The sequence below is a fragment of the Etheostoma cragini genome, chromosome 10 (genome assembly GCF_013103735.1).
Source record: "Etheostoma cragini isolate CJK2018 chromosome 10, CSU_Ecrag_1.0, whole genome shotgun sequence".
Taxonomy (NCBI): domain Eukaryota; kingdom Metazoa; phylum Chordata; class Actinopteri; order Perciformes; family Percidae; genus Etheostoma; species Etheostoma cragini.
Window position 1 is genome coordinate 2381697 of NC_048416.1, and position 16974 is coordinate 2398670.

At 40.4% G+C, this 16974-nt stretch overlaps 2 protein-coding genes across 2 annotated transcripts; both read left to right on the forward strand.

Moving 5' to 3' along the window:
• The first annotated feature begins 229 nt into the window (after positions 1 to 229).
• Positions 230 to 11533, forward strand: ube2d2 (ubiquitin-conjugating enzyme E2D 2 (UBC4/5 homolog, yeast)). The gene is made up of 7 exons (XM_034884146.1): positions 230 to 500; positions 2243 to 2306; positions 6368 to 6399; positions 7358 to 7435; positions 7620 to 7725; positions 8105 to 8198; positions 10238 to 11533. The coding sequence occupies exons 1-7, from the start codon at positions 477 to 479 to the stop codon at positions 10281 to 10283; spliced, it is 444 nt and encodes a 147-aa protein (XP_034740037.1). The 5' UTR covers positions 230 to 476; the 3' UTR covers positions 10284 to 11533.
• Positions 11534 to 12693: 1160 nt separating this feature from the next.
• On the forward strand, positions 12694 to 16899 carry zgc:110843 (uncharacterized protein LOC541492 homolog). The gene is made up of 3 exons (XM_034884147.1): positions 12694 to 12891; positions 15272 to 15474; positions 16253 to 16899. Exons 1-3 carry the CDS (start codon positions 12837 to 12839, stop codon positions 16340 to 16342), a joined length of 348 nt encoding a protein of 115 aa, XP_034740038.1. The 5' UTR covers positions 12694 to 12836; the 3' UTR covers positions 16343 to 16899.
• The last annotated feature ends 75 nt before the right edge of the window (positions 16900 to 16974 follow it).

The following is a 16974-nucleotide window of genomic DNA, read 5'->3' on the forward strand; positions in this document are numbered from 1 at the left end:
ACATGAGTGTACTATTGGCAATGTCAAGTTGATAATCTGATTGTGATTCTGATTGTGGCCCTGCATTGTTTGCCTTACAGGTGCAGTTTAATGTATAGTATGAGAAGAGAGTACAGAAAAATCGGACAAATTCAAATATCCGTTTAGTTACTAAAGTTAGTCAGTTTGGATTAATGACGATGGGGCTTTTATTGTGAAGAGTTAAGTTCGGAAGTCTTGTCGTTGTTGCTGCTGGCAGATCCCAGGCCGCAGTGATTTGGTAGCCGCTGCAGTAGGAGGAAGGACCGCGGTTCTACCCCTTCTATCTTTCAGTTTCGTCTCGAAATTCTATCGGTTGTTCCTTCTTGTAACGATCGGTAAATTGAGTGTACAGTAACGGTGTTCTATGAAAACTAAGTCGTAGTATTACCAACGGACAGTGATACCAATCGCCATTTTAATCGCACGTTTTCCCTGACAGAAGCGCTAGCACAACAATGGCTCTGAAAAGAATTCACAAGGTAAGGAAGTGAACGACGAGGCCCAGGATTTCGCAGTTTCGTTAGGGATTTAAATCCAGGGCCGACCAGCTGGTGCTTGTCTGTCGGGTTTAATAAACTGAGAATAATACAAAAATTCTGACTAAATATCTCGTTCTTGGTTTCAACGGCCAGCTAACGGTCTCTGTGTAGCGGGTGACGCCGCCTGTAGCTATGTCTGGTCCCAAAGTGCTGCTACAGATGAACCGTTAGTAACCTCAGTTAGCCGTTTTTAAGCTGCTCTTCATTATGTTACATCGGTTCACCATCGATGTCTTTAGTACGGGATATAACGAAATGTTTTAGCTAACGTTGACTATGCCGGTTACTAGGTAACGTTAGCGATATTAGCGGTGTGCTAGCTAGCTGTTTCTAGCTAGCATCTGTCCCGGTGGTTGCTAACTCTGATAAGCTAGCTAAATGTAGGATGCTAGCTAACGTTAGCTTACTACATGACGCTAACGTTACAGCTTCACAGTAGCTAAATTAACGGTAGTTTCTACTCGTTAGGTGTTTCGGCTAAAATGTATCTCCGTAGTAGTTCCAATATGTGATAGTAAAGGTAGCTAGCTAACGGTATTTATAACAGTTACTTAAGCTTGCTTAACTCGCTTCTTGATTTGACAGATAAGTTATTCGGCTAACATTAACGTTAGCTTAATTTTAGGGCACTCTATCGCTTATTCTATTAACCTATTTGACATTTTTTAACTTGTTTATGTTAATGTTTGTTGGCTTTGTCGATGTTTTCATGTTAGGTGTAGCATTTTAACAGCCTACAAGATACGAATGTATGTGCTATCGTTTACGTTATCTAATCCCTGTTTTTTTACGTTACACTGTCTTCGTAATGCGCAAATTGTACGTTAGGTATTTTCAGTAAGGTCAGTGGTGGAAAAAATAGTGTTATTGGTTGTATTTGACATTATAATCGTTTGTATTCGACAAAGGAGCAATACACATCGAAACGCTAGTGATAATGTTAGCAGTGTGTCGCTGTGGTTAAAACAGGCCCCACGCGTTGTTCGCCTTTGATGCCATGTTGCTGACAGCAGGCGAGCAGCAAATCGTCATCATAACCGTTCGAGTTAGCATCTTGTTGTTTTGTCTTGTTAATTCTTCCAGTAACCTTAGCCGGTGTCGTCATGTGGCTGACCGGCCACCATAATGTTTCTCTCACTTGACATCCAGTGGTGTTGCTGTCGTTGTTTGCACCATAACGTTACAATCGGCTGCACACAACGAGCTTCCACTCGGTTCACCAGTGTCTTGTGTCTAGTAAAACCTCTGTTGTCATATTGTCGTGATCTCAGTTTGGCTGTCACACGTTCTACCTGCTATACCTGGAGGAATGCTGTTATGTAATAGCGATCGCTCCCGTAATCAAAGCTCACGGTGCTACTGTCGTGTTGTTCTGTCAGTAGGAATGGCTTTTTTAATTGTCACTGTTGCAGTAAGACTTTGTAGCAGCTGCAGTGGCACCGACCTTCGGATCTGTTCACAAACGGGGATTCAGTCAACTATACGGAGGGCTCATACAGAGCCTTTCAAGTGGTATTTTAAAACGGAACAAAAACCATTTACTTCAGATTATTTATCTTTTTTCCCAGGAATTTCGTTTCTTAGTTTTGCCAGTTCTGTTACTGTATGAAGGTAATGTTTATGGAAGTACTTCAAGTACTGTGCAGGACCCGATCAACTGACTTGTCATATGTTCGTCTCAGGAGTTGAACGACTTGGCACGGGACCCGCCAGCCCAGTGTTCTGCAGGACCAGTAGGAGATGACAGTAAGTCCATCATGTCAACCAAAGTGGCCCTGGTAGCTGTGTGTGGGTGATGGGGCCTCAAAATTGAGCAGTACACAACCCATCCCTGTCTTACAATTCCCTTATTCTGGCCAGATCATTCAATAAACAACTCAACCCACATACATATTTATGTAAATCATATACACACAAAAATGACACCAAAAGGAATGCCTTATTCTGATTTATTACAGACTATTTAAACCATCATCTGCGAGATGGCTATGCATTGTCTCCAGATCTGCCCCCTTGGGTTAAAAATTAAGATTAATGTGATTAGTTTGGATCGGGAAAATTGCCCACCATTGTTAAATTTACAAAGACTGCAACTCAAATAAGGGCTAGGCATTATATTGATATATCAATATCGTGATATGAGGCTAGATATCGTCTTAGATTTTGTATTTTGCAAAATTGTAATCTATTCAGTGTTTTCCTGATTTTGAAGGCTGCATAAGAGTAAAGTGATGCAGTTTTCTGAGCTTAGCAGACTGTTCTAGCTGTTCTCTTATTTGCCTTTACACACTTTGTCATTAAATCCACATTTGTGATGATTATCCACCAAAAATATCCTTGTGTAAAAACTATCTTTGTTGAAGTACCAATTGTCAATCCTAAAATATCAACACCAAGGTATTAAGTCAAAAATATTGGGATATTTTAATTTTTCCATATCGTCCAGCCCTCAGTCAAATACATACAAATGTTTTCGAGCATATGTAGTGTAACTTGCAAAGGTAAATAGAAGCATCAGTGAAGGGGCTGGCTTCTTATGTAGTCCAGGGTATTTAACTAATTTAAGGAAGTACCTCTGTTTTGAGTAAGCAGATCCAGGAAATACCTACTGTATACTGCTCCTTGTGAAAATACTGGTTTATTATAATAGCATAATATTCCCAACTCTATTGCAACATGTCTGTTTCACTTTTGCTTTCGGGGCAAGTATAAGGGGAGTTCCAAATGTTGTCAGTAAACAAGACAAAGTTTTTCCTAATAAGTGTCAACAGCTAATGTCATATGTACAGAGACTAATAGACTTACTTTTTTCTTTTTAAATGTATGTATCGAATCTTAACACAATTTTCATACCACCCCAACAGGGGAGTATTTAAATAATGGCAGTTTTTTGTACAGATCGTCCTCTGGAAAATATTGATCATGAAATAAAGGAAATCATTGTGAAGACAAGTATATTTAGTCACTCCAAACTTACAACTTGTTTAAATCGCGCTGTAACGGAAAAATTTAAAATGTTGACGTAATAATTAATAATTACGATTACAAAGTTATTTGTTTATCACTTTTTTAAAACCAAGTCCAGTTTTGAATGAATCCCAGGACAGGCCTTTTGCTTATAGATCACCTCTGTGACCCAGATAGTGTAATAACACAGCCTATGAAGTAAACCATGCCTCTTTATTGTCATAAAACGTTTTTGTAACTGTATCTTCTCCCCCCCCCCCTTGTCATTTTTGTTGTTATGAACGTATAAAGGGTCAAGTGCCAACAACTCACCTCGCTTTAGCATAACTTAACAGTCTGAGCAAGAATTGATATTATTAGAATTTGGCATAACTCAACAAAATCAACAATTATTTATATATATATATTTTTCTACAAAGATTATTAGTATAATTGATTTAAAATGATTAAAGTCATATTATCCCATTGTGTAATAAGCATGTCGTAGGGTCCTGGTCGTCAAGGTTATGTTTGTAGAATGTATTTATGTGTATGACGACAGGCACAATATCATGAACGCTTATCTCAAGCCGCTTAGTAAACTAACCCTGTGGAAAATAATCACCTTTTGTGAATCTTGTGATTTTGTTGGAACTCTGTCAGAGAGGCCCCGCTCTGGTCTTGTTTGACTGTATTACAATGAAAGTTAATTCTGTCTTTTAGTGTTCCCCCAACTTCACCCATCTCTCCATCTTATATTTACTGTTAATGGGGACGTCTAATCACAATTTTTACATTATCGCTGTTTCTTTGTTTAACTGCAATCGACTGCTAACATTATCTAAGGTCCTAAGGGGTGACTGTTGATGGCATTTGTCAACTTTATGTTCATTTAAGAAAGAAACTCAATGTTTTATGCTAATAAAGAGGCACACTTCACTTCATAGGCTGTGTACCTGTGTTAGTACATTATCTAGGTCACTTAACAGTCGTATAACCAAAAGATGTACCCTGGGAATCATTCAAAACAATGAAAAGTAATAAATAAATAAATGAAGATTTTTAAATTTGACTAAAAGAGACTGTTACACTCTTAATCACAATTGTTTTTGAGAAGATTAAATGTACAGACAAACTTGGAACTGTTACAGCTCTAGACAGGACCAAATAAGAGTATTATGGGTATAGTGTCAATCCCTCATATGCCCGCTCGTATTTAGCGTGAAAAAGCTTAAGGCCAAAGAGAAAACATGCTGCAAGTTTTGTGAACTTGACTAATGTGGTGCAATACACAGAAAAAGAGAGCTTTCTGACTGGCCTATATACAATGGCCCGAGTAAGTTCACACACCCATGCTCAAGTTGATTAAGAAGAGGAATAAAAACCATCTTTTGGAAATTTATCTTAATGCCTTAATTAAAATTTTTTTTGGAAAATCCAACCTTTTAAGGACACCAACTTTCTTTGTGAATGAATAATGTATTGTAAATAAATAAATGGTGTTCCTTAAAATACAGGGGGCATAAGTATACTCCCTCCTATGTTAATTTCCCATAGAGGCAGGCAGATTTTTATTTTTAAAGGCCAGTTATTTTATAAATCCAGGCTACTATGCATCCTGATACAGTTCCCTTGGCCTTTGGAATTAAACTAACACCATAGCAATACATACCCTTCACCATACATAGAGATAGACATGGGGAACTTTCCATAAGATCATCTCTCAATGCAAATCAAACCAGCTGTTAAACTAACTGAAATAAAACCATGCCAATGTACGTAACCCAAACATGAACACTTGTGTTGACCGAGTCCACGGTCTGTAATGAGAGCCACATCTTTTCTGTCTGAAGGAAGACATCGTGCTGCTAATGACATAATAGCAGTGAAGGTAACACAGATATGTTGCTGCGATGTAGGCACAGTGAACAAACTGATGCTCTTCATTAGGGCTGGGTATCGCCAATGATTATCGTTTCGAGTCTGTGTCACAAGCTCGATTACATTTTTGATTTCATTTAAGTCAGGGAAATTTCATTTACAGTACTAGATGATAGACAGACAGACAGATAATAGCAATTAGTATCAAGACAACCATAAGACAATTTGTATTTATACAGCCATGGTGCAAAGGCATGTATAAAATGATTGATTTCTGGATTTTAATAGTTAACATCACATCTCTCAAACAAAGATTGGTTCCAATTGTTGAATTGATTCTTTAACCCTGCTTTACTCTGTCATCGCGGTCACATTCCTTTTTACATTGGCTCAATCTAATATTACCATTATTATTATTAGAATTTAGATATTTGATAGTCAATTCTTTTGATTTTCAGAAGCACCATAAGCTTAAACTTATTTTGCCGACGTCAAGGTCTGGTATTGTCTTAGTTAATGATGTGATCACTTCCTTGTCTGTGAAGTATAAACTACAATACAGTGTTACGTGTAACATAATTGCTGTGTTGTACTGTGTTTTTTTTCCTTCTTCAATGTGCCATTTGTCTTCTAGACCTCAACAGGATGCTAGAAATGGAGCACAGGTTTACATGCGACCACATCTCATTCAGAGGGCTTGTTTTTTTGTTTTTGTTTTCACAATTTGTGTCTAAGCTTTTAAAAGTCATACCCCCAGGACCGGATAAGTCCCCTGCCATTAAATGACCCCCCCTCCCCCCCCCCCTTTTTTTTTCTTCAAATACCACTTCCAAGAATATATGTCCTGAGTTGCACTTTATTTAAGAGCCTGTTACCCAACCGTGTAAATAAACACACTCTCTTCATGGGATATTAAATATTCCCAGCCATGCATTGTGTTCGAAGTGTTTCATAACTATTTTCTCTGATTTTTGTTGCAGTGTTTCACTGGCAAGCCACAATAATGGGACCTGTAAGTATTCACTAACTGTGTATTACTGATTTTAGTCAGCCACTGCTGGGGGGCCGACATTCACACACATCAAGCAACTTAACTTAATTAATACAGCATCTGATACAAAACTCAGTAAACTGAATTCACCGCTTACTTAATCAGTTTAATTTCGGAGAAGGTAGGGCTGGGCAATACAGCCATGTTGTATCAATATCGCGATATGAGACTAGATATTGTCTTAGATTTTGGATATATTGTAATATCGTTATATGATATGTGTTTTTCCTGGTTTTACAGGCTGCATTACAGTAAAGTGACGTCATTTTCTGATCTTACCAGATTGTTGTAGCTGTTCTGTTATTTACCTTTACCCACTAAGTCATTAAATCCTTTCTGGAGAATATTTATCAAAAATCTCATCACCAATAGTCAACCATGCAATATTTTTGCAATAGCGACATCAAGGTATTTGATCAAGAATATCGTGATATTTGATTTTCTCTTAATCGCCCAGCCCTAGGAGAAGGTAAACTTTTAGTCAGACAACAGTGATTTCCCCAGGAATGTGGAAGACATGGGTGCACTTATTTGACGGGGGTAAGGGGTCTTCCTTAAGAAAAATGTTCAACTTAATTTTGGACCCTTACTATGACCATATCTGCGTCTCAAACACTGGAAATGCTAGACCAGCTTAGTAAATAAATAACACTCAGAAAGCTTGAAGACAAACCTTGCTAAAGAAGTCCACTGGGGTCGACTCCAGTCATTAGATCTTAGAAAAGGCATTAAGTTACATTAATTTGGCTTAGTGCTGGGCCTCAGCTTTGTAATGGCAGGGAGAACCCTGGACAATGTCATCTTAGTGGACAGCAACCCTAGCATTTCATCTTTTAAAATTCCATTTGTATGCATTTACCTGTCATCCTTGTACTTCAGTCACTAATGAGATGAGTTGGCTTCTCTCTCCCGGCATTAGAATGACAGTCCTTACCAGAGCGGGGTTTTCTTCTTGACCATACACTTCCCCACAGACTACCCCTTCAAACCGCCAAAGGTAAGCAAGACCTGAAGCTGCATACACACACACACACTAACAGTGAAACATGCGGGGCCTCTTGCCTGCCAAAACATGCCTCAGCTACATTATTCAGTTTCCTGTTGTTCCTCTCACCTGCCCGTCTGTCCCCCCCCCACCCCCTACATTTCGTCTCTCTCTCTCTCTCTCTGTCTGTTTCCAGGTTGCATTTACCACGAGAATCTACCACCCAAATATCAACAGCAACGGCAGCATTTGTCTTGACATTCTGCGATCACAGTGGTCTCCGGCTCTCACCATCTCCAAAGGTACGATCTTTCTTACAGATAAATGGCAGGTGCCACTGCCTTTATAAACAGCATAGCATATACTGGGGAAACATGTCGTTCTTCTTTATGAAATGGAAATGCTTCCCACAAATGATACAACATTCCTCACTCAGAGGTCCTTTTTAAAAACCTGGAGTACTCTCGGCTTTCAAATGTCAACTGTAGCCCTTTTCATTCGCTGCTTGTTACTGGAAATGCTTTAAATGGGTCCCTCGTGCACGAGAGTTTTTTTTTTTTTTTCTTCTTTCAATCCCAATTACATGTATTGTCAACAATTACGTTTGGACATACATCCACAGAATGTCTGGGTTTTTGGTTATTATTTGTGAATACTGATTGGTTAACTGGTCCATTCCAGTCCTCCTGTCCATCTGCTCTCTGCTGTGTGACCCAAACCCGGACGACCCCTTAGTACCCGAGATCGCCCGCATCTACAAGACGGACAGGGAAAAGTAAGTTATGAGCTCCAGGTTGTTATGTGCATCATTTGGATTTGTATGCCTCTTAACAACATAAAAAAAAAAAAGTCAGGTCTCTGCCCGGCGCCGCTAAAGCTGTGCTAAGGCCTGTTCTGATCCACAAACTGATAAACACAAGCTCCGTCTTGCTAAAAAAAAAAAAAAAAAGGTACTACAATAGAGTCTGCAGCAGTCACAATGGATGTAACAAAAGTTGCAAAGACAAAGATTTTAAAAGCGATATTATAGCAAATGCACATCAGTCAGCCACATTTCTGTGTTGTCTTTTACATAGTTTGAAAGCCAAGATATACAAGGAGTGTCGGCATTTAAGCATGGATCATCAGAGGTTGAATAAGGGGAACAGCCTGCTTACTGTTCAACAGTAACAAGTCTCTAAAGCTGGGCAGACACTGTACAGATTAGGCTCTATTTCCCATAAGTCACCTGAATCAGGCAGAATTTTTCCAAGATCGGTTTCAGATTGAGAATCTACACGGCGCCTGGTTACTAGCCTGAATGATCAACGCTCTCATTGGTCAAAGGGTTTTCTGGCAGGTCCGAAATATCGGTCCGTCGTTTTGCCCTTTTTAAGCAGTACCGTGGTCCAGTTTCCCACATCGCTGCTTTCAAAAGATTGCCATTATAAACTGAACTTGTTTTAATATTCCCGGAGGAAAATTTTCCATGTTGTGGCTAAAATTGTAGTTTTGAGAGCTTTGACGTCAAATTTAACTTTACTGCAGATTGGACGGATTGCATCATCGTCTACATCTTCCAGCCATCCGTGGCTCTAGTTTTCGTCTTTCCATTCATAGTTAGAATGCCTACCTTTTTTTCTTTTTGTCTGCACTGAGGATGCTGCCTTCTTTTTGAATATACTTTATTGGAATTGACAATGAACAAACCCGACTGTGGGATCCGTGTTGACATTAATGGCTGGCCTTGATCTATACAGTGTGAGCAGAAAAAGTCACAGATTCTGGCCATTCCAAAAGGTTAGTTACAGCTGTCTGCTGAGCTTTCACAACATTTTGTTATATTCCAGCCCCATATAAAGGTAGTTTTGAATTATTACCGATGGTAATAATTCTGCTTTCCCTTCCCTACCTGATGTCCTAAATGGAAACAGAGCAACTTGAGGGTTTGAATTGTATCCCAAACACACATGTTTACATTTCTTTCCGAACTGACTTTGCATTTGGTGTCATTAATCCATCTGGCTTTATCAAAGTAATATCGATTATCGATTTGTGAATGTTATTTTTGTAGCTGTTAAATGGAATGGCAAGATGTGGCTGCTTGCAAGAAGATTAATGTGTTTGCTTAAAATGGGAATAGACAAAAACGTGATGCATGGATTAAAAAAAAGAAGAAAATCCTCTAAAAAGCCCTTCAATTTGTCATGCATGTTGGTTCGTGGTGGACAACAGTCTTCTGTTTACCTGCTATACTCGCGTTTTAATGCTCATGTTCACCATCTGTACTACAAAAACATCCCCTCCATCCAGTCAAATAAGTCAAAAGTGTGCATCCTAGTCCGAGTGCTGTCCTACACCTTTCTCTGTTAAATCTCTGGGTCGTTAGAAGACGAGACTCTGTTTGTGGAAGCCCGGCAAGCTCTTATCCAGCTGTGAAAATATGAGTCCATTGATGTTAAGGTGGCACCCCTAAAATAATGTGCCTTGATTATTAGGGTTTTACAACATTATTGTGGTTTCATTAGGATGCTGCTCATCAATCGCTACATTTCCAATGAAACTAAAGAAACTAAGCCAATGATAGCTCTTTTGCCTTTTTGTCACCTTTGGTATCACTTACCAACAAGCTTAAGAAACCTAATGAGGACAGTGAGAATGGCTATTGTTGTTATTGTTATGATGTACACATGGAAATGAATGAGTGACAGTGTCACAGCTTCCCTACAGACCTTTTTATTTGTAAAAGATGTAACTTTACGTTGTTGGTTTTATAAAGCTAAACGACTAATAACGCCTTCCCCTCTGTCTTTCTCTCTCTCTCTCTGTTCACAGGTACAACAAAATAGCTCGGGAATGGACACAAAAGTATGCAATGTAGTGTTGGGGTAGAATCATGGCCAACCACCTCTACGACATAAGGTTAGGGGAGCTTCAGACGTAAAGAGAAAACAAACAAAAAACCATTCAAACAAATGAGAAGTTTAAAACAAGATCTTGTTGGTTTCCATTGGAGTGCTTTCTTTGAGCCACCCCTCCCCTTCACCAGAGTACCTGTAAAACTCCCTCTGCCCCTCCCCCCTCTCTCTTCTCTCTCTCTTTTCCTCTTCCTCTCCCTGTTTGACTCTCCGTTTCCTCTCCCCTCCTGCCTCTCAGCTCACCTGCCCACCCTCCAGTGTACATATTGTCAACTTGCAATGGCAACACCCATCTGTCCCAACTCCCTTTTCACTTCCTCCCTCCCCCGTGACCTCTGGCCCTATCTCCTGACTCCAGTATTCCGTTATATTTTGTCACCGTGCAGGTTGGGCTGTCGCACCCCCTAAACCCCCCTCCTACTCACACCTGCATCCTACCTTTCCCCCGGCGGTAATCACTAACGCATTCCTTTTGAGCATCTGTAAAACTTTGAGGGGACCTTCTTTTTCTTCTTCTTTATTTCCCTATTAGTTTAGGGGCATGGGGGACAATAAGATGGAGGGACTTTTACACTCTGCACCCTTTCTTGTTTTGTCGTCATATAATTCCCATCCGTAGAGGTGACAATTCAAGAATGCAGTTTGTTTTCGCACGCGAGTCGAAGGGCACTCTGTTTTTTTATACAATGAATACTCAAACGATATCATTGCAGGCTATGTCAAATGAACAGATACATATAGCCTATTTTGGTCTTCTGTTGGATTCTATGAAAGGACTTGAATTTATCCCCACACTTCCTGCTCCCAACTCCCATCCAACCCCACCCAAGTTGACCCCTTTGTACACACACACATAGACACACATGCACGCACAATTAAAACCCATGTCACCACCAACCAACTTTTCTTCATTCACAAAGTGGAGGTTCTGGTCTGGACCAGGTATTTAAGCAATTTATTTTTCTTAGTTTAACCCTCCCCACCCCACCCACCTTCCCCATAACTCTTTAGGTTGCATTTTTTTCCCTATTTTTTTTTTTTGCTATTGTTATATTAGAGGCTAACATCTTAAATGGCTATGGGACTGGCTTGGGCTCTGGGTGCAAGAAGAACCCACTCTTCTTGCACAAAACCTCTGTATATTGAATTACCTGAGAGGCTCGTTGAGCTTTGTGTGTTGATTAAACTGTGTAATAAAAACCCATGATTCCTGTGTTGACTCACTCTCCCTGTTGGAGGACATGCAGAGGTAAGACGGGGACATGTGAAGCTGCAGGAGACCTGCCATACCCACACAGCTTAGCACACTGTTAGATGCACACTATGGATTTTGGGAATGTCTGGTTAAAAAATAAAACTACTGAAGGGTTTCAAAATTGTTCAGAATGATTAGAAGCAGGTGGGAGATGTAGTTAAGGAATTCTAATTTTTATTGTTTAACCCATATATTGTCCTCCCGTGTCAAAAAAAGACAAGAATTGGACTTTCTCGTCCCTTTTTCAGAGTTTTTTTTTTTTTGGGGTTTCCTCTAACACCACCTTACTACCCCTAGTTGTACACTACTTTTTGGAATTCACGGTCAATAAGCCTCCTTTATATAGAATTATACCTTATATTTAAAATAAAAAAATAAAAAAACTATGAATTATTTTAAGTAATTAAGATCAGACGAACGTACAGATGAATTTACTCAGGAATGAAAGTGATCAATTGTATTTGCAAAGAGTGTTCTATGGAATCCAATCAATTTTGTTGTCATTTGGTTTAAAATGAACCCATATTTCACATATAGACATTTTTAAAGGGGTCAAATTTGACCCGAGGACAACAGGAGGGTTAATTGTTCATGGCAGGTGGTTGTTTTTCCGCCGTCTGGTGGTGCGTTTGTGTACAGGAGTAGGAGTACATTAAATTTCTATTAATGGCGATTCTGTGTTCATATTTCAATTAGTTACTAAAGATGGACACGTTGTTTTCTGTTAAAATAAGTTCAAGTGAAGACTGGAAAGTGTTTTGTGGCTCATCACAATTAACGTGGTTCAAGTAAAACAAGGGAAATGGCAATCGCCAAAGCTCGCAGCCATCAAGATGATTCACCTCCAATGGAAACCTGTGGCATTAACCGTCGTGCCCTAACCTGCGTGTTCTGACAAACCGTTAAAGTATCGGTTATTCACAAAAGCATTATCTTTATTGGAAAGTAGAGGCACATGCAATGTTTTGACACATTAGAGCAAACTTCGCCGGTGGAGGCTGAAATGTGTTTGAGATCATCGTTGCCGTTCAGTCTTCAAACGGCACAAACGCGAAGCCGGAAGTACGTTGGAAGTTTGCTCTTGTTCTGGCAGAATTTCACTCCCCTTATCCTTAGCACTGATTGGCTGCTGCGCAGTGACGTAGGAGGCCGGGCACAGTGCTTGTGGAGCTGACAGATGTAACCAAGACTCCCTGGTTGACCTTGCTATTGAGCGCTGCCTACAAACACACCGTCCAGGAAAACACAACAACCCCAAGCTATGTCACACATGTCAGTGCCCGCGGTACCCAGAACGGGGTTCACGTTTTCAAAAGGTAAAGTATCAATTCAAGCTAGCTAACAGAAAGCAACCATTAAATGAGTGTCTTCGTTTGCCGCTCAACGTAAAGTGAACTTAACATGTCTGTGACCTAACATTACCCGAGCCAATTAACGTCAACAGCTACTGGGGACTACTGCGCGGTTGTACGGAGACTTGTGGTAAATGTAGTGCAAGAATCTGTAAATTATCTAGCTAATTTAAAAGGTTAGCTACTTGTTGGTTGCACTGTCGCCACCCGTTCCTAAGCTGGCTAACAGCCATGTAACGTTAGCTAGCTAGCTAGCTAGCTAACCTTACATGGCTGTTAGCCAGTTTAGGTTACATGGCTGTTAGCCAGCTAGCTAGCTAGCTAGTCAGGCGTGTAAGATAGTCTTTACCTGTCTATGGTTGGATACAGCCACATAGACCGTTAATATTAATACAGTCTATGATACAGCCACGTGCATACAGTTCCCACCTTAGACGGTCACTTGGATAGTTTGTGCCCATCAGATAAGCCCATACTTGTAGCTACAGTAGGAATATCTTACTGTCATGGCTACTAGCCTCTCTAGCAACGCAGCTAGCTAATCACTGGACTTGCTGATCCAGACTGACAGTAGGGGCCCTGGACCCCTTGTTTTACGAGTCTACATCACGTGACGCTCAGTGGACCTGGATAATCCTCATTGCCTCGCAGCAACGATTACCATGAAAAGACACTGCACATACAGTACACTGTATCTAATAGACAGGCCCTGTTTATTAGAAATCCTTCCAGTGATGATGCTACATGGCGGATATGTATCAAGAGAGATTTATAAGAGATAATGTGCTGTTGACCATGAGATGGAGATTTGTTTTCATCTCAATGGGACCTATCCTGACTAAGTGAAGACTAAAGATTAAATCACATACCTTAGAATGGTTTTTACTGCTCAACTGGTGAAAGGTTTTAGAGAGAAACATGTCAACAGACGAATATAGAGCAGTGTATATACTGTAAATATTGCTTCTTAAAAAAAACTTAAAGAAATCAATAGTTTTACATAGGTCTAGTGAGTCAAATTTTACATTCAAACGTAGGGGTGTGCAAAAAAGATTCAGTCAAAGTCCCTATTTAACAAAAGAAAACCTTTATTCTATGTCTACTGCAATCACATAATACATGGATAGATTACACAACATACATAATAACAGGATAACACAAATATACTGTGATTTGTTTTTTGAATTGAACATTTTAACCTATTCAAATGGTAGGCCTACCTAAATGGGCAATTGCCTATCCTAATTACATTTGTGAGGCGTTTATATCATATTTGTCCACCAACTTTATGAAGCATACAAGAAAACAAAGGCTCTCGAGTCGATTACACCTGTCTCCGTGTTTGACTTCATGCTAAATGGTTGAACCGGCATATGTCACTAGAGTAGAATGCCTTTTTATTGTCATTCTACACATGTCCAACGAGATTGAAGCAACTCCTTTTCCAGTGTCGACATAAAAGAAATGCAACAACATGGAATAAACTAAGTGGTGCAAAAGAAAAAAGTGGGGTAAGGTGCACAGTTGTGAGAAGCTATATATATATATATATATATATATATAAAAATTGAAATATGCTTTGTTTACAGTGTGATACACAGTGTGAAATAAGGCTATCGCAGAGTAATGACATTGAACAGAATTCTCAGTGTTATCAAAAGCATTCAATATTGAGCATAGCACCCAGTAGGTGGGTAAAAGGAAGTCCGGGGGGGGGGGTTAAGACTTGCATGTGTGTCATCTTCTGGCAATATAAAAAATATCTGATGTTAGCAACCTGCGGCGCTGCCGTCGTGGCACTATATCCAACTTGTATTGCATGTAGTATTATTAGTTTAACTACTCCTCCATAGCGTTGCTGTTTCAGAATCTAATAGCTTCTAGTAGCTTAAGTTGGCTCTGTTATCGGTCAAGTAGTGGGGTCGGGTCCATTTCAGGTTTGTCCCGTGTATGAGGCAGAACTGGTTTGACTTGAGGCTAAACTGGTTCAACCGGCGTTTGTTGCTATGTTACCTTCTGGCAAATTGAAAACATATCTGATATTAGCAGCATGTGCCTTGTACTTGTATTGGAATGTTGCGCATTAGCATTCATAGTTTAGCTATTTCTCTATAGCACTGCTGTTTCAGGATCAAAATAGCCTTTTCAGTAGCATGCATAGACAGACAGACTTTATTGTCATTATGGTAACACAACGGAATTTGCAGAGCTGTTCAGGGAAAGACAGAAATCCCATACATTCAGGACAGAATATTCAACTAACTTGGTGCTTTTATTGATCGTGTAGTGTGGTAATAACTCGTTTACCCTGCACTAAAGAGACAGTTTGTCCCCCTCTCTCCAGAGCATCTGGTGGTGGCCGTGCCGGTTGCAGTGGTCGCAGCTGTCGGCGGTTTCCTAGTCAGCCATTACCTGAACGGGCGGAGCTGTAAAAAGGGCATGGTGAACACCTGCGTCAGCAAAGACAGCCCCAAAGTGGTCCACAGCTTCGACATGGAGGACATCGCCACCAAGGCCGTGTACTGCCGCTGCTGGAAGTCCAAGAAGGTGAGGCCCCCGCAGCTGCAGAACTTCACAGTTCCAACAAACTGGTACTCGGCATTCTGAGCTAGCAAAACCACGTATTGGCGGTCCAAAACCCCCGCAGCGTTCCACGATTGAAGGTCTCACTGCTGTGTGTGTGTGATGTCAGACTTTCACACACGTCGCCCTTCTTTTTTACATCCCGGTCAGTGATGTCACAGCCAGGGTCTGAATTTAACTGAGTGGGCACGTATCATTTTGGTTTTGGTTTCAAATAACAGACCTCACCCTGAAATGAACCCAAGTGGTACCTGGATTCTTTGAAGTCCTTTTGCATGACTAATATCTACACTTTACTTTAGAATAAAGACCAAGAAAAATCTAAAAGTTGAACATCTCTTAAGTCTGCAAAGTTGAATATTTTGATCATTTATAACCACTTGGGATTAGGGGACTTACGCAGTAGTATTAATGTTATCATAATCATAAAGATTACAATGGTCTGCAGTCACGTTAAGGCGGAGGATGATACAGGGAAATGATCTCATGTACTTCTGTTTCAGAGTAATTGTGTGTGTGTGTGTGTGTGTGTGTGTGTGTGTGTGTGTGTGTGTGTGTGTGTGTGTGTGTGTGTGTGTGTGTGTGTGTGTGTGTGTGTGTGTGTGTTTCAGGTCTGTGTGTAGTGATTTCTAAGAAAACAGAGTATAAATTATAATTTCCCTTCTGGGGATCAATAAACAGTTTATTATTATTGTTATTGTTGTTGTTGTTGTTCCTCTAACGCGGCGCGTTCTGCTTCCAGTTCCCTTTCTGCGACGGAGCCCACGCCAAACACAACGAGGAAACCGGGGACAACGTTGGGCCGCTCATCATCAAAAAGAAGGATGCCTAAGCCACCCAATCAGAGAGCCCCGCCCTCCATTCCCTTCTCGGTCCCGCCCCCGCCCTGGTTTTCCCCCTATCACATATCGCCGTCATCGCAGTGTCCCACTGATGGTCACGGTATGGCGCTGTTGAAATGAAATCAAACCGCGGGTATTACTCGTAGCCCAGAACAGAGAATGTCCTGAAAATATGTGTTTTGATTTCATACCCGCCACTCGTTTCTACATGAATGGCTTTGAAATCAAAGGTCCTTAGAGCCGAGATAAGGAAGGGACTTTGACAATCAGCACAGTCACACATGAGGTACCATGACTGGGCAGTTTGCATTTTGACCTACTTATTATGAAGAGTTTAGTTTAAATTCTCCCTAGTCCTGATTCATAACTGATCTGTTTCACCATGCAGGCATTGTACGGTCACATCTGGTGTCACCTGTGTCACCTGTGTCCCCTCCGTCTTCACTCCTCCGGGGGTTGAAACACGATGAACTGGCAACTCTTAATCTCAGTCAGCTCATTTTGAATTCAGCCGAGGCCTTCTACTTAAATCTACGACCCAATTGAACGTTACATGTTAGGATTTTCAAGAGCTGCTTAGTCAAGAGAAAAACAAAAGTTCTCTTTTTTTTTTTTTTTTTTT